The sequence below is a fragment of the Myxine glutinosa genome, chromosome 1, assembly GCF_964187855.1.
Source record: "Myxine glutinosa chromosome 1, kmMyxGlut1.1, whole genome shotgun sequence".
Taxonomy (NCBI): domain Eukaryota; kingdom Metazoa; phylum Chordata; class Myxini; order Myxiniformes; family Myxinidae; genus Myxine; species Myxine glutinosa.
The window spans coordinates 270,796,311-270,819,590 of record NC_136261.1 but is presented as its reverse complement, the minus strand read 5'-3'; the positions used below and the strand labels follow the sequence as shown (position 1 = coordinate 270,819,590).

The following is a 23,280-nucleotide window of genomic DNA, read 5'->3' as shown; positions in this document are numbered from 1 at the left end:
CTAATGTGTCACATTGGTTTGTGAAGCGCCAGTCACTGCTGGAAGTCCGTCAGCTTAGAATTAGACCATTGATCATTGTTCATGTCATTGGTGAGAAGCCAATGTTACTGCTGCTCTTGCACACTGCACAGCTTTGTCTGGCAGCCAAGCTGATTTTTTTCTTCTTTTGATCCTCCTCCTCTTGTCCCACTGCCATTCTCGAGAATCTAGCTTGATGTAGCAATGCTATGTACTCTGCCACCAATAATACTTTTGAGCTTGCTGTCATTTGTAAATCAGCTGCCAGTTAGAATAATTAATTATTGTGCATTGATTAGGTAAAGATCGGGAATTATCATAATGCGGCTGAAAGGAAATACCGTTATAGACCAGACAAAAGCTCCAAATTTTCCACAGAATTTCTTTAGGGTACTATGATTAATTTCAGAAGGGTAGCCATCAAAAACTAGAATAAAAAAATACTCACTATCAACCATCCACAAGCAGACATATGGGTAGCCTTTGGCATGGAAAATAACTTCTCTTTCTATAACATCAATGCCATGTGCTATTATTAGATGTCCAAAATTATATTCAATATAATTGAAATATTGAAGAGCAAGTATGAATAAAACTGTCCATAACATGAAGACTACAAGAGATATTGTCCACAATTGTCCCCCTATTTACAGCCATCATATGTGAATAATTATACAGTCTTCTTATTTAAAGTGAACAAATGTACAGGTAACATCTATATCAGTTTAATTCTATGCATTTTTGACAGTTTGGTGTTGATTTTTTTCCCAAGAAATGTTGTTATAAAAAGACCTATTGAGGACATATGTAACTCATATCTGTGGGTAATATCCTTTGTTGAATTTCAGTATCCCCCACTGAGGACACAGGTCATATCTATGGGTAATATCCTTTGTTGAATTTCAGTATCCCCCACTGAGGACACAAGTCATATCTGTGGGGAATATCCCATGTTGAATTTCAGTATCCTCTACTGAAGTCTTATTGTACGACTTCTGGGTGCCCACCTTTCTGAAATTAATCATTATGACGTGAGGAACATTCATGGAAAATTTGGCACTTTTGTTCACATGGTAACGGTATTTACAAAATATTTCATTAAGCCACCTTACTATTAAAACCTGGTTTGCATAGTTTTAATGTCACCCAATTATAGTATTTTTTTATTATTCTTTTTTTACAAATGACACCAGCAATCGTAGAAATTAAGGAGAAAAACCATTCCCAGAAATAGGTTGTTCAAGAACACGTTAGAAGATTTGATGTTCAATTTAATTAAAAGACGGCGTGAACGAGTACACTTTGGAATCAGCAGCTGACATCAAGGCAAGCTGTCGGAAAAGATGTCCACCCGTTTAAATACAAAAAGGGCCAGTGCCAATATTCATTGATGAAGGACATAAAAACTTTGATCTTCGACATTTTCATTCAAAAGAGAAAAGAGTTACAATTGTATCCTCATAAAAATTCTACCTTTATTGCAAGCTTGTCTTTCAATCTTTGGCGTAAAGACATTAAGCCCCATTCCGTTGGAAGAGAGGATTTCAGCAGACAATGATAACCCCCACAACTAAGCAATTTAACAGGCTGAATTAACCTCCTTTCCCATTTATTTTCCAAAAAAACCTCTGAAGCACAGAAAAATAAAATAAAAGAAGAGCTCAGTAGAGAATCATACAATCCATAAACTTATGCAGCTGCATAAACATTGTGTCCAGAGAATTAGCACAATTGCTGATTCCGTTTCAGGTTTCACCGAAGTATGCTGGGTTGGAAGTGACACCTCTCTTACCCATAGGTACAGCTACATTACTCAAATGAGAATGGTAACCAACGAGAGTTGAGTGAAGACACAACAAGGCATTGCAATCAAAATGGATGAGGAGACTACTAAAATTCCGATCATCTTGAACAGTCAACAGATGCTTGATATTCGTTTGATTTGGACACCTGATTTTAACTCAAACTGTTTATACCGATATAAAAGACCCTCCAAGAACGAAATGAAGAGTTATTCACAGCATTAAAGTCCCCACCCCCTGAAGCACGAACCAGAGGGGGGGGGGGGAGGCAGGGAGGAGGGAGGGAGGGGGAGGGGTCAAATGGTCAAATCCTAAGAACCAAATTACATATTGAATGCATCCCCCAATGATGATTGTTGATTGCATATACAAGTCTCATTAAAAAAAGATTTTAAAATGTGCCCACAACTGCATTTTTCGGTATTTGACCTTTTGATCCCTCACTAAGGAGTGGGGCCAAAAATGATACTGTTCTAGCACCTTGGTGCCATGTGGTGATCATAACCACCAAGTTTGGTGAATTTCTGCCTAACCGTTTAAGAGTAGATGGGGTGACGCACAGATGAACAAACAGACACACAGGCAGACAGACAAACAGGCAGACAGAAAGAGTCGATTACAATATCACCCCGTTTTTTAAAAAAAGTGTGGGGATAATAAATATTCCTATTTACTACCCTCTCCAACATCAACAACTAAGTCATATCCAATTTATGTTTGAAGTCTGGCTTTTTTTGAAAGTTTTGTATGGTCCTTTATCGAAATGTACTCGTACTCACGACGAATGAATGATGCCAAAAGAAAAATAACCATTTTGTGAAAAAGCCATTTTGTTACAAATATATTTCAGACAAAAGGTTTAACCAGACGTAACTCATAATAATTCTGCACATAAAGTAATATAACAAGATGAAATTCACATTTTACACAAGCAGATGGATTTTTTTTGGTATTGAACAGCTCCCAAAGTCAAATAATGAATCTTATCTTAGCAGAAGAGAATTACCTTACCATCAGGGTAAATTGGGATTTCTCCTTTCCTTTGAAGGGATGAAGACAGCCAATGTTAAACATGGTGATTAAACAAGGAAAACCATTTCAACATGGAAATAATAAAATAAGCCTTGTGCTATCGCACACAATGTCCAAGTTATCGCATTTCACCTTTATCTCACGACAATATTTTGCTTTCAGGTTGCTTTTTTTCAACATCTGCGACATATAACCATAAATTATTCGAAAATCAAAAGTTTTCAAAGATCCAAAGAACAATTTCAGCCGCAACCAGAGATGTCGGTAATCTTGCTGAGCTGTCACGTCAGCATCCTGGAACAAAACAATGTCACTGCAAATGCTTTGGAAAGGACTGCAAGATAGTTTGTAGTTCGCTCGCCTTTTTAATATTTTCTGGGTTTGATCCCAGAAACTAGGAAAGCACAGAATATGAACCGTCACCCTTGACAGACAAGGAGTCCAATCTTGTAACCTGAGATGAGGGGGTAAAATCTTTGAAGAAATATTAAGCCAGTTGCACCAGCCGTGAGAAGTTTATACGGATTTAAAGACCGCACAGTACTTTTGGAAACAAGTAAGCCTCACAGGTTACTAAGCGAGCAAAGCACAAAGTTTACTAAACTTACTAATGTTACGTATTGCCTCCCCAAACCCCGGTTACGGTGCACCTCAGAGTCTGGAGCGGGAACACTGCAGAAAGATTTATTTTGAGTGTTCTAATAAACCATGGTAAAACCACACCAATGCAATATTGTAAAACAAAACAAGTAATTGTATTAAGAACTCTCACATACACAATAATAACACTATGAAAGAAAGTACCATGAAAATATCACTTGCATCAATAAACAATACATATTATGGTACCATCCTTCCCCAATGCTCTCAAAGCAATGAAATCACGATACGCCCAACGTGATTGGAATGCAACATTCCCCAAAGTTCATGCACAAATCCCAACGCAATGAAGGTCGAAATCGTGCAGAACAGCAAAACAACAGGCAGATATTGGCGTGGCTGTGGATGAGGAGTTACGAGGTGAGAGGTCGATATGGGAATTAAGCCGATATGTAAACCAACAGCAATCCACACAATGATGTCGATATGGGAATCCCAATGACAAAACAAGTTGCACCAAGCGGACAGTCTCTTCAATAACAAAATGGCGTATCGGCCTGTAATGGAGGCGCTGGCTCCCTCCAACAATGACTCACACTTGGTGATAAAACCTGAGACGCAGGTTTAATTGCACTCGAAATATATGACGATGTTGCGGACAATCCCTTTCACGGGAAGCCTCAACTCATTCGCGACCAATATCAAATAAGTCCACTCGCAGCCTCGACGCGACTCGCAGCTGTCTCTACGCCGATCCCCATCTCTCTCCTCTTCTGGTTCCTTTGCCACGTCTTACTTTTTCCTTCACAAATATTTCTTTTCACCTTTCACTAGAGTCATCTTCATTTCACACAAAAAATCTTAACAACAATATTACCTGAAACTAAAAATCCTACAAGTATATAATAACAACAAAGGCGGAAGTGACGGATCCGTAACACAAAGCACAAAGTACAAAATGAGAGTGCACATGAGACATGATACATGAGACGAGCAACAGCAATGATGCGCAGCATTGTGGCCAAAATCCAAATTCCTTTTGTAGATGAGAGTTGCTTCAGCAGAAAACTGTGATGACCTGTCCAAGGAAAATTTGTGGTTAAAAAGCACACTTTAGTCTCACTGGATGGTATGGGAAGACTGAAGCAAAAGGTTTGGAAGTTTTAAGAAAAAAAAACAAAAGAAACTAGGACAAAAGAAACAGCCAAACAAACAGACAGGCAAACAGATAGACAAACAGATAGACAAACAGACAGGGGTGAAAACATAACCTTCATCCACCTTCGGTGGCGGAGGTAACTAGAACGGCACTGAGTAAAGCGCATACTTCTGCTAGGCTGTACAGTTTATGTTTTGTATCCCAATAATAGGCCGGCTCTGGATTCCGTCCTGAACCAAAATCGAATCGGCTTGTTCTTGTCACCTAACCAACTCGTCCATCAAGTTTAGTCATAACTCTTACCTAACTTTTTTATATATCATGTTATATAACGCTTTTAGCCCAATCTCTCAATGGTGAAGAATCACTTAAAATTAATTAATCATAGTATTCGAATCCATATTCAGATCTTCACCAAAATTAATTTGATTCGTCCTTGTCACACACCTAAGCGCTCCACTAAGTTTCGTCCAAATCCGTCCATAACTTTTTGAGAGAACGTGCTATCGGTTTTAGCCCTATCACTCAATGGTGAAGAATCACTTGCACATTAAATAATTATCGTATCGGAATCCATATTTAGATCTTCACCAAAATTGAATAGATTCTTCCTCGTCACAAAAACAACCTGTCCACCAAGTTTCGTCCAAATCCATCTATAACTTTTTGAGATATCCTGCTATGTATTGTTTTTGGCCCTATCTCCCAATGGTGAAAAATCACTTTAAGAAGCGTTACGCCTAGGTCCCCCGTCGGTGAAGTGATGCGAGTTGACAAAGTGGAAGACGCAAGGCGGCCGTCTTGGATTTTGACGTGGCGACCCAATTTTCAACAGCGTTCTTCCTTATGCCGAGATACACCCACACACCAGATTAGAAGTTGGTACTTCGCTTATTTTTCAAGATATTTCGCTCACAAGGTTCAGACATGTATATGGTGGTGGCTATCTTGGATTTTGACGTGGCGACCCAATTTTCAATAGCCTTCTTCCTTATGCGTAGGTACACCCACACACCAGATTAGAAGTTAGTAGTTCGTTTATTTTTCAAGATATTTCGCTCACAAGGTTCAGACATATATATGGTGGCGGCCATCTTGGATTTTGACGTGGCGACCCAATTTTCAATAGCCTTCTTCCTTATGCCTAGATAAACCCACACACCAGATTAGAAGTTGGTACTTTGCTTATTTTTCAAGATATTCCGCTCACAAGGTTCAGACATACATGGCGGTGGCCATCTTGGATTTTGACGTGGCGACCCAATTTTCAATAGCCTTCTTCCTTATGCGTAGATACACCCACACACCAGATTAGAAGTTGGTAGTTCGTTTATTTTTCAAGATATTTTGCTCACAGGATTCAGACATATATATGGTGGCGGCCATCTTGGATTTTGACGTGGCGACCCAATTTTCAATAGCGTTCTTCCTGATGCCGAGATACACCCACACACCAAATTAGAAGTTGGTACTTCGCTTATTTTTCAAGATATTCATCTCAAGGTTCAGACATACATGGCGGCGGCCATCTTGGATTTTGACGTGGCGACCCAATTTTCAATAGCCTTCTTCCTTATGCCTAGATAAACCCACACACCAGATTAGAACTTGGTACTTCGCTTATTTTTCAAGATATTCCGCTCACAATGTTCAGACATACATGGCATCAGACATACATGGCGGAGGCCATCTTGGATTTTAACGTGGGTTGCACCCACACACCAAATTCGAATGCGGTCCTTCGCTTACGCATGCACGCCCGCACGCATGGACGGACGGATGGACGGACGGAGGGGAAAACCATAGTCCCCCTTTCGCTCCGCGGTGCGACGGGGACAAAAATTATACAAGCCAGATCCAAATCCGGATCCGCCAAAATCTAATCATTTCGTCCTTGTCACATACACTACTTATCTGCCAAATTTAGTCCGAATCCGTCCACAACTTTTTGAGATATCCTGTTCACAGACAGACAAACAACCAAACAGACAAACAGACAGGGGTGAAAACATAACCTTCATCCAAATTCGGTGGCGGAGGTAACGAGAACAGCACTGAATAGAGAGCATACCTCTGCCAAGCTGAACAGTTTACGTTTTGTATCCCACTGATAGTATAGGTCTGATCTGGATTCGGACCTGAACCAAAGCGAATCCGGCTTGTTCTTACCATTTACCCAACTCACCCACCAAGTTTTGTCATAAGTTTTCCACAACCTTTTGAAATATCACTTTATTCATCGTTTTTAGACTCATCACTCAATGGTGAAGAATCATTTAAAAAATTATTGGATCCAGATCAAGATCCGGATCTTTACCACAATATAATCATTTCGTCCTTGTCACATACCCAAGCTCTCCACCAAATTTCGTCCAAATCCATCCACAACATTTTGAAATATCCTGTTCACAGACAGACAGAAAACCAAACAAGAAAAGCATTGACCTACAGAAACAAATAATATTGACAGCCTCTCGTTTTCCTTCAGAATCCTCTGGTAAGGTTCGACAAAGATAGCTGAAAGTGTTCACGAGTTATTGCAATCACAGACAGACACAAGCAAACAAACAAGACGACCTCATGCAGAGGAAGATGCTTGCAAAATCCACCTTCGCCCACTCCTTCCCTCCCCCCCCCCCCCCCCCCAAAAAGGATGCCATTGATCCATCAAATTGTCCATTCCATCCAGATTAAAATTGACGATCTCGATCAAAGCTCGGGTTAATAGGATGAAAAGTGATGATTTTATTAAAAGGAAAATTGATGATTTTAGAAGTTTCACCTTGAGTTGACATTTGACCTTTTGACCTCAAAAAGAGTTGGTTTCCCCAATTCAGTGAAGCACTATACAAATGCTGTTAATTTTTCAAGTAATAATTTGAAATGAATGATCGTTTTAAGGCCATTTTCCCCGCTGGAGCGGGGGTTAGCCTTGCGGGCCCCATGACAATCATGGTTCCCTGTTTGAGGCAATGTTTTTACGGCCGGATGCCCTTCCTGGCGCCAACCCTGAATAGCCTCTTACGATGCGCAGGGATACGGTGTACCTATTCTAAACCGGGGTACACACCGGGATCATTCATCCCAGCAAGCTGGTACTCCATTTGCCGACTTCGGAAGGATGACAGGCTGAGTCAAACCCCCTGGTGTTAATTCAACGATTGACTGGGATTCAAACCCAGGATCCTAGGACCCCAAGCCGGCATCCTAACCGCTAAGCCAACACCAGGCTGTAAATTTTCAAGTAAATCGGATGAAAATGGATGATTTTGGATGTTTGACCTAGAGTTGACCTTTGACCTCAAAAAGAGTTGGTTTCCCAATTCAGTGAGGAACTATGCACTCTGCAAATGCTGTTAAATTTTCAAGTCAACAACAACAACAACAACATGCATTTTAAAGGCCATTTTCCCTGCTAGAGCGGGAAAGAGCGGAAAGAGCGGTTAGCCTTGCGGTCCCCATGACAATCTTCTCCATTTTGCCCTATTTTCTGCATCTCTCCTTGTTAACCCCCTTGCCCGCATTTCTTCTTCCACCATCTTTAGCCAAGTCTTTCTCGGTCTTCCCCGTCCTCTACTTCCTTCTACATTCATTTCCATCACTCTTCTCAACCAGTCACTTTCATCCTTCAATTTTTCCTTCAATTCCTTCAATCCTTCAATTCAAATTTTCAAGTCAACCGGATGAAAATTGATTTTGGAAGTTCGACCTTGAGTTGACCTTTGACCTTTTGACCTCAAATAATTTGTTTCCCAATTCAGTGAGGCACTATGCAAATGCTGTTCAATTCTCAAGTCAATCGGACGAAAATTGACGGTTTTTCAGATGAAAATTGGTAATTTTGTAAGTTTGACCTCAAGTTGACCCTTTGACATTTTGACCTCAAAAAGTTTGCTTTCCAATTTAGTAACAATATACAAATGCTGTTCAATTTTCAAGTCAATCGATTAAAAATGGCGATTTTAGAAATTTACCTCCAGATGACCTTTGACCTCAAAATCAATAGGCTTCTCACCTGTGACGACCTCTACAACTTGGAGAAGTTTCGTGAAGATTGGTTTATAATTGTGACCTGTAGGCCGGTGACAAACAGACAAACAAACAGACAAAACCGACCGACAGACAAACCAACCAATATACTTGAAATATCTTCGATTTTGAATTTGAAGCTGATTCTGAAAAATCTTCGATTTTGCAAGGAACAAGAAATATGTCATGCATAGCACTATACACTATCTGCCATGATCTTTCCTGGGAAAACCACATTTCAAATCTGGCCTCCAAAGCCAGTCGCCGACTGGGCATCCTCCGTCGTGCGAAGTCCTTCCTTGGCACACCTGAGCTCCTCACCACATACAAGGCTTTCATCCGCAGCTCAATGGAATACTGCTCTCCCCTCTGGGCTGGTGCTCCTGCCTCACACCTAGCTCGTCTTCACGCTGTTGAAACCAAAGCATTCAGAATCATTGGAATCTCCCGCGATGAAGCTAACTCCAAGGGCCTCTCACTCACTCATCGCAAGCAGGTTGGTGGTCTTTCTGTCTTCTACCGACTCCTCTCTGGCCTTACCCCCCCCCCCCCACCCCCCCCCCAGCTCTCTCTGGGCTCTGTCCCGCAAATATTCCTACAGGTCGCACAAGATCTGCCTGCAACCCTCTTATGGTTAAACTGCCAAAATCAAGACTCTCTGCTCACCTTCACTCCTTCATTCCTCTTTTCTCCCACCTCTGGAACAAGCTCCCTCACTCTCTTCAATCCCACTCCACCCTCCAGGTCTTTAAAACAGCAGTTCACCACTATCTCTTATCTTCCCCCATCCAAAACCTTGATCTTTTCTACCCCCGCTAATTTCACCCCAATTCCACTTTTTTGAAATACCAACTTCTGTCCTGGAAGTCCTTGGTGTCCTTGTGTTTTATACTTCTCCCACCCCCCCCCCCCCCTCCCTTCCCACGCCTCCTCCCCCCAAGCCCTCTCCCTCCCACACATCTCCCTGCTCTCAAATGTTGTGTTTGTGTGCTTCCCCTTCTCTTCCCATCTTGTCTTCCGCTCCCTCTTTTTATATATTTTGTTTGTCTGGTTGATTTGTTTGTGAAGTAAATGTTAGCTCTTTCACGAGCCTCGATTCCCTATACAAAAAAACAAACAAAAAAAAAAAAAAAACATGAAATCCAAAAATGAGTTGTTGATGTAAAAATTATTGGTGGTTGAATTCAATGATCAAAAATCCTCTTCAAATATCAAATCAATCACATGAAAATTGATGATTTTAAGAATTTGGCCTATGTTGACCTTTTCACCTTTAGACCTCAAAAATAATTGGTCGTTGAATTCAGTTTACTGATATGCAATCCTCTTCAAATTTCAAGTTAATCGGATGAAAATTGAGGATTTCAGAGGTTTTTGTTGACCTTTTGTCTTCAAAATCAACAGGCTTCTTCCTTATGACCAACTCTACCATTTGGTAAAGTTTCCTAAAGATCGGTTTAAAATTGTGACCTATAAGCGATTGACATACAGAAAAACAGACACACAGACAGAATAACGGATGAGACCAACCAATATACTTGAAAAATCTTCGATTTTCGCATTGGCATCTCTCCCGCATCTTTTCACAAATATTAGCATCATTGGTATCTCCCGTGGTGAAGTTGATTCTGAGGGCCTTTTACTCTCCCACCGCAGGTAGGTTGGTGTTCTTTCTGTCTTCTACCGACTCCTTTCCGGTCATGCTCCCCCTGCTCTGTCTGTGCTGTGTCCCCCAAATATTCCTGCAGGACACACCAGGTCTATCACAACCCTCTTATGGTGAAACTGCCAAAATCAAGACTCTCTGCTCACCTTCACTCTTTCATTCCTCTTTTCTCCCGCCTCTAGAACAAACTCACATTCTCTTCAATCCCACTCCTCCCCGCAGGTCTTTAAAACAGCTGTTCTCCACCATCTCTTATCTTCCCCCATCCAAAACCTTGATCTTTTCTACCCTAGTTAATCCACCCCAAATTGAACTCCTTCAAATTCTGTTTTCTTTCCTGAAAGTACTTGTGGTGTCCATCTTGTTTATCCCGTTTACCTCACCCCAGCCCTCTCCCTTCCACAAATCTCTTGATGTCCCTGTTCTCTACTGTTGTTGTACTTCCCTCGCATGTCCCTCTTGTCACCCGCCCCCTTTATATGTTCTATGTGTTAGCTGTTACACGAGATTTGACTCGACTTAACTTCCAAGTGAAAAACAAATTCTACAAATTTCAGAAAATTAATTAAAAATACAAAACTGGGAACAACCTTGGTTGGATGTGTCCAACCCCGCTTATAATAGCAATTGTAAATTATCACAGGAGTAACCAATCACCTTCAAAATCACACACCAAGTTAATTGACCTCCATCTGTGTTAAATTGCAGTGCTTCTGATTATTTAAGAATAAAATCAGCTGTTCCTGTTGGTTTCCTCTGCTGGGTAGTGCTTTTCACAGCAAAGCCTCAACCATGAGCACCAAGGAGCTTTCAAAATACCTCCAGGATAAAGTTGTGGAAAGGCACAGATCAGGGGATGGGTATCAAAATATTTAAAGGCCTTGAGCATCCCTTGGAGCACAGTCAAGCCAATCATTAAAAAGTGGAAGGCACATGGTACCGCCAAAACCATGCCTAGATCAGGCCGTCCCTTCAAACTGGATGACCAAGCAAGGAGGAGACTGATCAGAGAGGCCACCAAGAGGCCAATGGCAACTTTGAAAGAGCTACAGGCCTTTATGGCAAAGACTGGTCACTGTGTGCATGTGACAACAATATCCCAAGAACTCCACAAGTCTGACCTGTACGATAGGGTGGTAAGAAGGAATCCATTACTCAAAAGAGCCCACCTTTAGTTCCGTTAGAAGTATGCAAAAAACACTCCGGAGATTCTGAAGCCATGTGGCAAAAAGTTTTGTGGTCTGAGGAATCCAAGATGGAACTTTTTGGACTAAATGCAAAACGTTACGTTTGGCGCCAACCCAACACAGCACATCACCCAAAAAACACCATCGCCACTATAAACCGTGGTGGTGGCAGCATCATGTAATGGGGATGTTTCTCATCAGCAAGGACTGGGGCACTTGTCAAGATGGAAGGGAAAATGGATGGAGTAAAATACAGAAAAATCCCAGAGGAAAACCTGCTGTCCTCTGCCAGAAAGCTGAAATTGAGACGGAAGTTCACCTTTCAGCATGACAACGACCCGAAGCACACAGCCAAAGCTGCACTGAAGTGGCTAAGGAACAAATATACAAATGTCCTTGAGTGGCCCAGTCAGAGCCCCGACCAAAATCAAATCCAAAAGCTGTGGCATGACTTGAAAATTGCTGTCCATCAACACTTCCCATGCAACTTGACTGAGCTTAAACAATTTTGTACAGAAGAATGGGAAAATATTGCCCATTCAATGTGTGCAAAGGTTGTAGAGACCTATCCCAATAGACTCACAGCTGAAATTGCTGTCAAAGGTGCTTCCACCAAGTATTAACTCAGCGGGGTGGACACTTATCCAAACAAGATGTTCTAGTTGTGTATTTTAAATAAATTTTCTGAAATTTGTATAATTTGTCTTTCACTTGGAATTTGTGAGTTACGATGTGTAAATAAAGGTGGAAAAAGTCTGATTTAATGCATTTCATTCCAGACTATAAGGCAACAAAAGGTGAAAAATTTGAAAGGGGGTGTAGACTTTATATAGCCACTGTATGTGTATATACAAACACACATACATATATATTTTTTTAAACCCAAACAAACAAACAGACTGCAGATTGACATATGGCGAAAAATGAAAATATTTTCATCATAAGGTGTCAGGCCTGACAGGTATGACAAAACGAGAGAACCTTGAACTTTGAACATGGTCATTTTGACGATATCATTCCCACCAGTGGCTCAGGTTTGCTTCATATTAATAAAATAGATTTATCCTCAGATTTTAAATTTTCGTCACAGCAAGGTGTCAGGCAGTAGCCTCACAGGTATGATGAAAATCCAGAGAACCTTGGCCAATGACAGAGTCAAATCACATTGACACTCACTTTTTTCCTTCGGAATACTCTGGTAAAGTTTGATGAAGATAGATGAAAGCGTTGGCGAGTTATCACAGTCACAAACAAACAAACGAGACACACAGTCAAACAAACAAACAGCCTGGGGTGAAAACATAACCTCCATCCACCTTTGGTGGTGGAGGTAAATGTTTTTGAAAATTCACAATTCATTATAAAATTAAACAAAACCGTTAATACAATGTTGCATGCTACATCTGCAGTTTTTCAGCAAATCTTACTTGCTAACTGATAGGTCTGCAACAGGCAGCATTGACTGAAAAAAAGGTAAAATGGCTGTTCTTCTTCGTTTGTATGAAGCACAAGGCTGCGGGGTAGCATCATTGGCTGAGGGAGCGGTCGTGTCGCAGCTGCAGTGCCCTCGGCTGGTTAGGACAGGAATTTATCATTTGTTCATGGTGCCGGCGATAGCTCGCCTCACTCTTCGTGAAAGTCAGCATGGAATCTTTGACGTTCACCAACTAATAACATCAGATAGGACACCCGTTTAACGTCCATTCGAGGGAAGGCACACACCCTGCCTGTGAAACACCAGGATGGCAGTTCATAGATGGGTCGGGATTCCAACCCAGGCCAGACACCTAAGACGTGGTGTTTGTGTACCACCAGGCCATCCCTCAAATGGCTGTGAAATTATAGCAAGACAACAAAGCTTTGCAATTGGTATTTTCTTTTTAAACCTAACAATTTTACGTGACAAAATGATAAAACCGTTGCAATGATAGTGCACACGAGACAAGCCATTTTAAAAATCAAACCACAACCAGACATGACAATGGTTGTGAAGTTAAAGCTCCACGAGTCTATGTTTCACTTTATAAAAGCAATTAAGCTTTTCTCTAAAGCAAACTTTGCAATTTTTGGTCAGAGGTAGTGAGTGCTCCAAGACATTTTTTTTCTATACGAAGTTGACACTCATGGAAGAACGACAAAACATAATGGACCAGAACAAAGATGAACAACAGAGTGGAAATGGGGGGAGGGACACCAACAGCAGGACAAAGGGACTCAACAGAGAGACATTTGGTATAATGGGTGTCAGGAAGAATGAAATCAAAGGGTGGGGAGGGTTGACACAGCCAGCATGTTTGACTTGTGATTTGAACCAACTCATTGGGAAAAACTATTTTATTTCATACCAGCAAAAGTACTCGTCCCCAGTGATGGGAAAAGCTAGCCATGCAAGAATAACTGAGAATAACCACAGAAGATGAAGTCAGGCAGTTGTCCAGAGGAATTTCAAACCATACTGCAGCACGCAACTCCACAAAGGTGGTGCTATTCAAACTAACTGTAACAGCGAGGAAGTATACTCCATCATTTTTCTCCCAGGAGTTCCCAGCGGTTTCAAACTGACATAAGGAGCCACTAACCCCATTAAAACCTGGCCAGTACAACCTTTTACCTCTGTGACAAATTTGGCCCAAATCCATCTGGAGGTGTAAGAGTGCATATGCAACACAGACAGACAGACAGACAGATCGACATTCACAAGTACATATCACAAGTACACCCACTCCCAACTGAAGAGGCAGGAAGGACCATGTTATTATCAGGAAGGTTATCCTATGTGGGATATATAGATTACAGTAGACAGGCTCAGGCCGTTCATCTGTGGCAGACGCGATAAGCGTAGAATGGCTCAAGGATATCTGGATTCCTCCAAATTTCTTTCAGTTTCATCTTAAACAGCAGTAGCAACTGTTCCAAAAGGTAATCAATTGTGTTTGTGGTTTACAATATTTTTAACTTTGATAAGGGTGATCTCACGAAACGGCACAATTAGCTATTATACAAGTCAACACAGAGTTTGTTCAAGGAGGAAACACCCCTTGGGGAGAGGGGATATTAATTATTAGCCAGTCCCACGTGCAGCGGGAGTGGGGGTTTTGCAATCAGTTCTGTGTGTCTGTGTCTGTGTCTGTCTGTCCAAGCCGTAACCTTTTTACCATTTGAGGTTTTGTCATCAAATTTTCACCAAAGCTATATAATGATAACAATAAGACAAATTAATAATTTTGTCAAAAGGTCAAAGGTCAACATAACCTAAAATCATCAATATTCATCCAATTGAGCTGAAATTTCAATTTATCATTTCAGTTTTGTCATCAAATTTTCAACAATGCTTGATGAGAAAAATGACAAGGCAAATCAATAATTTGGTGAAAAGGTCAAAGATCAGTATCACACAAAATCGTCAATTTTTATCTGAATGACCTGAAATTAAAATTTTTGGCATATTGGGTCAAGTAATTAGTTCACCAATCCAAAATAAAACCTGATTATTTCGTTTAGATCAAAAGCTCAAAGGTCAAGGCTGGATAAAATCGTCAATTTTCATTTTGTATTTTGTTTAACGGCTTTCGTCATGCTTAGCTTATGCAAGAAGAATACGTCTGAATACAAATGGACGTGGACGGCCTTTGCATCTTCAGATGCTTTCTAGTCAATACTAATATTATTTTGTAATAACATTCATATTATGCTATTGTCATGAGAATTGTTATTACTTTTATTATTAGAAGCAGCCTTGGAAAAAATGCCACAATGAAGCTATTTAACACGGATATACACCACAACATGGAGTACACCCAAGACGGACAACCCCCTTTGGAAAGAAAACCCGAAAACCTGAAATGTCTCGAGCCAACAAATATTCAACCCCTTTGCTATGACACTCCACATTGAGCTCAGGTGCATCCAATTTCCTTTGAGCATACTTGGGATGTCTCTACAACTTGATTGGAGTTCACTTGTAGCCAATTCAATTGATTGGACACGATTTAAAAAGAAACACACCTTTCTCTCTACGTGAGGTCCCACAGTTGACAGAGCATGTCAGAGCAGAAACTCAACAATAAAGTCCAAGGAACTGTCTGTAGAACTCCGACATAGAATTGTGAGGAGGCATAGATTGGGGAAAAGGGTATGAAACAATTTCTAGAGTGTTGAAAGTTCCTAAGAACACAGTGAGCTCCATCATTAGGAAATGGAAAGAAATGGAACTATCCAGACTCTTCCTGGAGTTTGCAGTCTGACCAAACTGAGCAACCGGGCAAGAATGACCTTGCCCAGAGACGTGACCAATAACCCAATGACCACTCTGACAGAACTACAGAGTTCCTTGGCTGAGATAGAAGAAACTGCCCAAAGGACAACAGTCTCTACAGCACTACACAAATCTAGGCTTTATGGGAGAGTGGCCAGACAGAAGCCACTCCCGAGAAAAAAGCACATGACAGCACACCTGGAGGCACGTGAAAGAATCAGAGCATGAGGCAAAATAGTCTATGATCTGATGAGATGCAAATTGATATATTTGGCCTGAATGAAAGTGCTACGTCTGGCAGAAAATGAGCACAGCTCATCACCCACCCATTACCATCCCTAATTTGAAGCATAGTGGTGGCAGCATCATGCTATGGGGATGATTTTCAGCAGCAGGGATTGGAAGACTTGTTTGGGAGATTGGGAGAGGAAACAATGAATGGAGCCAAACACGGCAAAATCCTTGAGGAGAACCTGCTTCAGAGTGCAAAAGACCTGAGACTGTGGCAAAGATTTACGTTCCAACAGGACAATGACCCCAAGCATACAGACAAAGTAACACTGGAATGGCTTCAGAACAAGAACGTGATAGTCGCTGAGCCTCCCAGCCAAATCCCAGACCTGAATCCCATTGGGAATCTGTGGAAACGCTTGAAGATTGGTGTTCACTGATGCTCTCCATCCAACTTGACAGTGCTTGAGCAAATCTTCAAGGAAGAATGGGAGAAACTCCCCAAATACAGATGTGCAAAGCTGTGCAGACATACACAAGACTCGAAATTGTAATCGCTGCCAAAGGCGCTTCCGAAGTATTGACTCAGGGGATTGAATACTTTGGGAGATTATATATTTTTGCATTTCATTTTTAATTATTTTGTAAAAACTTCTGAAAAGAAAATTCCACTTTGACATCATGGGGTATTTATTGTGTGTTTCTGCTCTGACATGCACTGTCAACTGTGGGACCTTACATAATAGCAAAGTGTGTTTCCTTCTAAATCGTGTCCAAACAATTGATTTGGCCACAATTTGGAAATATCTCAAGGATGATCAAAGGAAATTGAATGCACCTGCGCTCAATTTGGAGTGTCATAGCAAAGAGGTTGAATATTTATTGACACAACTTTCAGCTTTTAATTTTATTTAATTTGAAAAAAATACAAGACCGAAAAATCTAACAGCGGCATAGCTGGGCTTGTAAAATATTATAAACCACAACACACATATGATTAGCTTTTTTAACAGTCGCTAATGCTGTTTATAACATTAAACAAAGAAATTTGGAGGAATCCCGACATCCGTCAGGTAAGTTTTACTTACAGAACTGAGGGAAGATCTACTCTAATCTATATACCCCACAATGGTTGGGTTAATAACATGCTATCAATAAACCGAGGCGAATTCCTTACTTCCGCAGTTGTTAGTACCATACACTGCTTATCATTGATTCATGAACTATACACCACTTCAATTCATTAACTTTGCATTCACGACATTGGGATGAAGGTGTTATGGTCATATTTATCATATTATAATTATTACTATTACGAAAACGATACTACTGAAACAATACACTACTGCATTAAGAAACCTGGGCTTAATTTGTCTGAAGCAGTCCGAAGGTGAGGCATAAAGCCCAAGGCCTGTACGTACCGTTTTGTTGGAGGAGCCGTAACACCGATGCTTTCGATATTTGATGGTCATTTTAACAATCGGTTTGTTTGTGTTTCACACTGAATGAAAAACGTAAAGGTAATGCATGGCGATTGTGATATATGACAGGCTTGACGATATGTTCAGCCTGAGCAAAATTGGGATTCAAAATGCCGGAGTGTGGAGACTTGAGTCAGCCGCCGTAGCGCCGTAATAACATCAGACGTAATCACATCACCCTGTCATGTGAACAGATCCTCAGCTCTAATTGGTATACATTTGAGGGACATACATACGGACAGACAAACACCGTTCTATACGGCTTTACCATATGGGTTACGCCATAAAAAAAATATTCAATTCCACTGACATGATGGGGCATCATGTGTAGATTAGTGACAAAATAAACCTCAATTTAATGCATTATAAATTCAGGCTGTAACACAACAAATATGAAGGTGTCAAGGGGTGTGAATAATTTCTGAAAGCACTGTAGATGATTAAACGTATTACCATGATGAATTATACAGGAAACGGTGCGAAAGGGTTGAACAGCAATTTTGTGAGGACCTTATATTAAAATCATGCTGAATACACAATTTCAAAGCACTCACCTCTTTCCCTTGAGGAAACTCCATTTTTAACAGCTTATGTGCACATTCCTCAAAGTCCAAGCTGCAAAATCACAGCACACAAAAGGCAGAGATGAGACCCAGAAAAATAAAGTTGGAATGACAGAATAACTGCAAAGATTTGACTCCAAATCCAAGGCCTTGTACTTTTGCCACATGGTTTACTCAATGGTTTCCAGATTTCCAGAAATCATAATTGTGACAATTATCATTTACTCTTTGGGAGACTTTAAACTTAGTTTTAAGTTTTCTGCTGGAGGCAAGCACACTGTTTAAATATATTCTGAATGACAAGCAGTGACGACATGTACCCCAAAAAAGCAACAATAACACGCTCAATGGAGGTGCTATAACACGCTCACACCGTTGTTTTCTCTTTGTGCAATACCACCCCAGAGGGTGCTAACCTATACTGTTGTGTGACCACGGTGAGAGTAATTATACTGTTGTCTTTCAGACATCTGCAGAACAATGCAAATAATTTGACAACTAAATGTGCAGTATGCAAGCATTTAAAAATTATTATTTGCACCCCCACCAACATGGACGCTCCTTTAACTTTGAAATAAACCAAGAGTTCCAATGAATGGGCAGGGCACAACTGATGTGTGTGGCTCACAGGTCAAAATACAGAATTTAAAACAAGGAAAAACCTAACATTTTACAGCAATTCCCAATGTTGAATGCAGTTTTAAAAATTCATTCATGGTGGGGTTTTTTTATTTTTAAGACAACACAATGTGAACAATTTTGGAAATGAGACATTGGCAAGGCACTATCCAACAATCGTAACACAAAAGACATTCTATCACTCCCATTAATTAAGAGTAGAAAAAAGTAGAAATTTATTGTGCAATATTAATTTGCCCATGAATTAAACCAATGAATGGGAAAGATGAACGACGTCCAACTGAAAAAAACATAATAATTATCAGTACAAATGAATCTGTTAGTCTTTCAATGTTCAATGCAACTTTACAATTTTCTGACAATTACACATAGGTATTGGTATTAAATATGACAAGGGTGCAAATAAATTTCCTTCCAAGTTCTCCAAAGGCCAAGTGACAAAACAAGTTAAATTTATTGCGAACATTTCATACTGCCATGATAAAGTATGACTTGAAACAAACCTAAGACGTCAAACTAAACCAGTAAGGGGCAAACAATAAAGTACCAAATTTGGTCCAGATTAAATCTCAACCTTTTATCATATACCAAAGGAAAACGTAAAATAACCGGTCAAAGAATAATTTACATAAAGTTAACGGCAATGCTTCTCATCTGCAAACCTTTTGTTGAGTCAAGAAGAGCACAACATACCCTTCTTCAATGATATTTTCTATTTTTAACAAAAGGTCACACCACACTGGCACACACACAAACATGGAGCAGCTAAAATATCCATGCCGCTGTTCACAGCCAGTCACTTGTCCTGCAGAAGGATCAGCTAATCTTGCTTTAGTCTTTTAGAGTACAGTAAAACGTCACTTAGTGTTCAAGATGCGTTCTTGGAGAAGAGAATGCAAATCGAAAATGTGCTAAAAAGTCATCATACCTTTGTCTACACAGAGATGAGTTCACAACAGCGTTATTTTTTAAGCACGAGCGGAAACCGAGAGATTCATTGGGCTATTGCTAATATTGCTAATAATAATAGACGTTAAACCTATTATTTTATGGATAAAAATTTTTTATAATTAAAATCACATCAGCAAGTATTAACAAAAACATAAAATATGTAAAAGCATCAACAACAAGAACGACACTCGACCGAAATGCCGACAACTACATAATTACATCATAATGTACATACTTGCACCAAGTTTGATTGAAATCCCTTCAGGAGTTCTCAAGTATCATATTTTTAACTGACATGACCTCTGACCTTTGACACCAGAATCTAATGATACTAAACTGTTCATATTTGCACCATTATACATATAGTCGTGGCCAAAAATATTGGCCCCCTTGCACTTTTTTCAAATAACTCACAATTTTCACAAAACAACGGCAACAACAGGCATTTTAAGGCCATTTTCGCTGCAAGAGCGGGGATTAGCCTTGCGGTCCCCATGACAATCTTCTCCATTTTGCCCTATTTTCTGCATCTCCCCTTGTTAACCCCCTTGCCAGCATTTCTTCTTCGACCATCTTTAGCCAAGTCTTTCTCGGTCTTCCCCGTCCTCTACTTCCTTCTACATTCATTTCCATCACTCTTCTCAACCAGTCACTTTCATCCTTCCTCAACACATGACCAAACCATCTCAACCTGTTTCTCTTCACAGCATCCATCTATTCCCATCGTCTTTCGCAGTTCATCATTTGTCTTCCTCTCTCTCAAGGATACTCCACACATCCACCGAACCATTCGCATTTCCACCCTTTCCAGCCTTCGTTGCTGCTCTACGTTCATTATCCATGTCTCGCTCCCATAAATCATAACACTTCTCACACATGCAGCATACACCTTTCCCTTCAGCTTCAACGACACTCCCATCCTCGACACTCCCCTCCTCGTCAGCACGCCACTCAGATGGCATAGGAAAGGAGCGGTGTACAACAAGAAAGAAAGCAAGAAACCAGAGTGAAAACTGAGTACTCTCTTTCAGCGTGCGTCACTGCCGAGCCCCCTTTGGTGCCCGGCAATGACGATTTGCAATGCCTGGAGATGGCATAGGAAAGGAGCGGTGTACAACAAGAAACCAGAGTGAAAACTGAGTACTCCTTTTCAGAGTGCGTCACTGCCGAGCCCCCTTCGGTGCCCAGCAATGACGATTTGCAATGCCTGGAGATGGCATAGGAAAGGTGCGGTGTACAACAACTGGAATGGCACTCAGTAGAGAGCATACCTCCGCCAGTAGACCGCAATGCAATGAGCAGAAAGAGCTCTATTTCTTGACTTTTGCAACCACCATCTGGCAACTACTTGAAATTTTGTAGAAAGATGAGGGAAAATACATTGAATAAACACACAAAGTCGTCAAGGATAAAACTTGCACATTATTTAGTAATAGTAATTTAAAATTTCAGAACTTCTGTTTGTCGCCCTCTTGAGTCCTGTTGGGGGATTGTATAATAATACATGATACATTGTATAATAATACAATAATACATGTGTCCCAGCAAACTAGACTCAGCAGACTGGTTCTAATGATTACTTATAAGTTGTCACGTACTATGTTTGACCTTATGGATTGTTTCTCTTTTCTGGCAGATGCAGAAGCTTTGAAGTACTATTTACTGCCCTAAAACAAATGATCAATCTCTATTAACATCGTTACCAGAAAAAGAAATGTGTTCTGTCTCACAAGCATTTCAGTGATTGGTACAGTATGTAAATGCAAGCAGTGTTATTATTAACAATGTTCTTCCAAGGAGCTTAAGAGTGAGCGATGAAATCAATTGCCTATTCATCTTCTGCATTATCAGAGTCTTCTTCAATGTCATCCATGTCATTTTCAGTAGGGACTGAATTCTTGCAGTCTATACACTTGCATCGATCTGTACAAGGTATATTGTGGTGTCTACAAGAGCAGCGGCCCTTTCCTCCTCCTTTGGGGTCCTCACAGTTTGTCTTCTTGCAACTACAGTGTGTGAGCTCCAACAGAGTGCTTGGTGCAGGAGGAAGATCACCCCACACAATCTCCAGTTCGGTGTCGTTGGTCACTTTCCATCCATGATTATGTGGGCTCGGGATGGTGGGAAATTGTTCCAAACATTTAGTGTGCACAGCAGCTTGGTAGTTAGCTCTCAAAATATGTTTTTGCAAGGAGTCCCTGGTAGGGGGCATGTTCATCTCAGCTTTGACACCCATCAAAAAGTTATTGTATCGAGCTGTGTTCACGTCAGTGCAATCTTGATCATACAACTTGCACACAAACCTCTCCATCATGTCACTCAGACTGGCATCTAAGGTAAATGCATTTCCCAGCTTTTTGAAGGCTTCTTGGAAGTCTGTAGATTCACGCAATAGTTTCATTGCCTTCTTCTTTGACCGCCCATAAAAGGAGCTCACAGAGTCACATCCAGTGAAGCAGTGAAGGCCAATGAGAGCATCTGTTATATTTTGCCCAAGATAATCTTGTATGACACTCAGATTCAATGTGCGTTTCCCATTTCCTCTGCCAGTATGAAAGAGAAGCTGTGCACTAATCTTGTGAGCTTTAGCCACACCAATAACAAATACATCAGTATCTGGGCTCTTGATGATGACAGAGGGGCATCTGTTTGAAGAAGATGGGAGAGAAGCAGCAGCATACTGGCAGTGTAGGAAGAGTCTTGTGTCAGCTTCCTCGTGGTTGCATTCAAGTTCTCTCACAGCAGTTACTTCCAATGCACCAGCAACATTACTGACAGAATGACACTCTCCATCATGTGCCATCACAACGGTTACATTTTGAAGGACATGTCCAGAGCTTTCACTCCACAGCTTGAAAAGAAAACGTACCAGGGCTCCCTTATTTTCATTGCATGACAGAAATTTCTTCCATTGCTGTGGGACTTTTTGATCTGCTGCATAGATCTTTGTGATCTGACTTCCAGTAGCTGCACGTCTTCCTCTCTCTGTCCCTTTGATGCTGGGATGTCGGTAAGTATCCACTACAAAGTGAATAGCATCACTGTGGGCACTCCTTGCCAGGTCAATAAGCTGCTTGAGTATGTGACTGGCAAGTTGGCCAAATGTGGCTGGAAGAGCTCTTTGTGGTAACTCGTGCAGCATTGCCATACCATCTATAATCCACACACTTCCAAGTGGGATGCCTTCCACCACAGGAGGTGGCTGAACACTTGCTTCGATGTAATGTAGCAAGCTGGACTTGGTAGTCTTGGTCAATGTTCCATCTACACAAGAAAGGGAAAGTGGCAGAGGACCCAAATTGTAGGACATCATGTTCTTAATGTCTAGCTTTCTCACACTGGCAATGATGAGAAGCCTTTGGAACAAGTTTCGATCAGCTCGTATTGTAACCTCCTTCCCCATCACTTTTGACTTTGCAGACTTGCTCATCGATGCAAAGGTTTTCTTTTTTTGCTTCTTCAGAACTTTGAAGATATCTCCATCACCCTGTAGTCGTTCTTCACAGAAAGTTCTAAAAGCTGCATCGCCACTTTCATAAGCTGTTATATAATCATGTGTTACATCAGTTGATGCTGTGGCTCCGGATGCAATGTGAACTAGCCCTTCATTACTTTCTTGGAAAGGGTTGATCATGGCTTCAACAGTTTCAACTACTGAACGGATATT

The 23,280-nt window shown here is 40.8% G+C and overlaps 2 protein-coding genes across 3 annotated transcripts in view; one reads left to right on the top strand and one right to left on the bottom strand.

Annotated features, from left to right (window-relative positions):
* The window catches only part of FAXDC2 (fatty acid hydroxylase domain containing 2), an 881,086-nt gene that overhangs the window by 61,977 nt on the left and 795,829 nt on the right, over positions 1-23,280 (top strand). The window lies entirely within an intron of this gene.
* CWC22 (CWC22 spliceosome associated protein) overlaps positions 1-23,280 on the bottom strand; it is a 266,010-nt gene that overhangs the window by 118,854 nt on the left and 123,876 nt on the right. Inside the window, 1 exon segment of the mRNA XM_068131795.2 lies at positions 18,015-18,075. Coding sequence (XP_067987896.2) covers positions 18,015-18,075 — 61 coding nt within the window.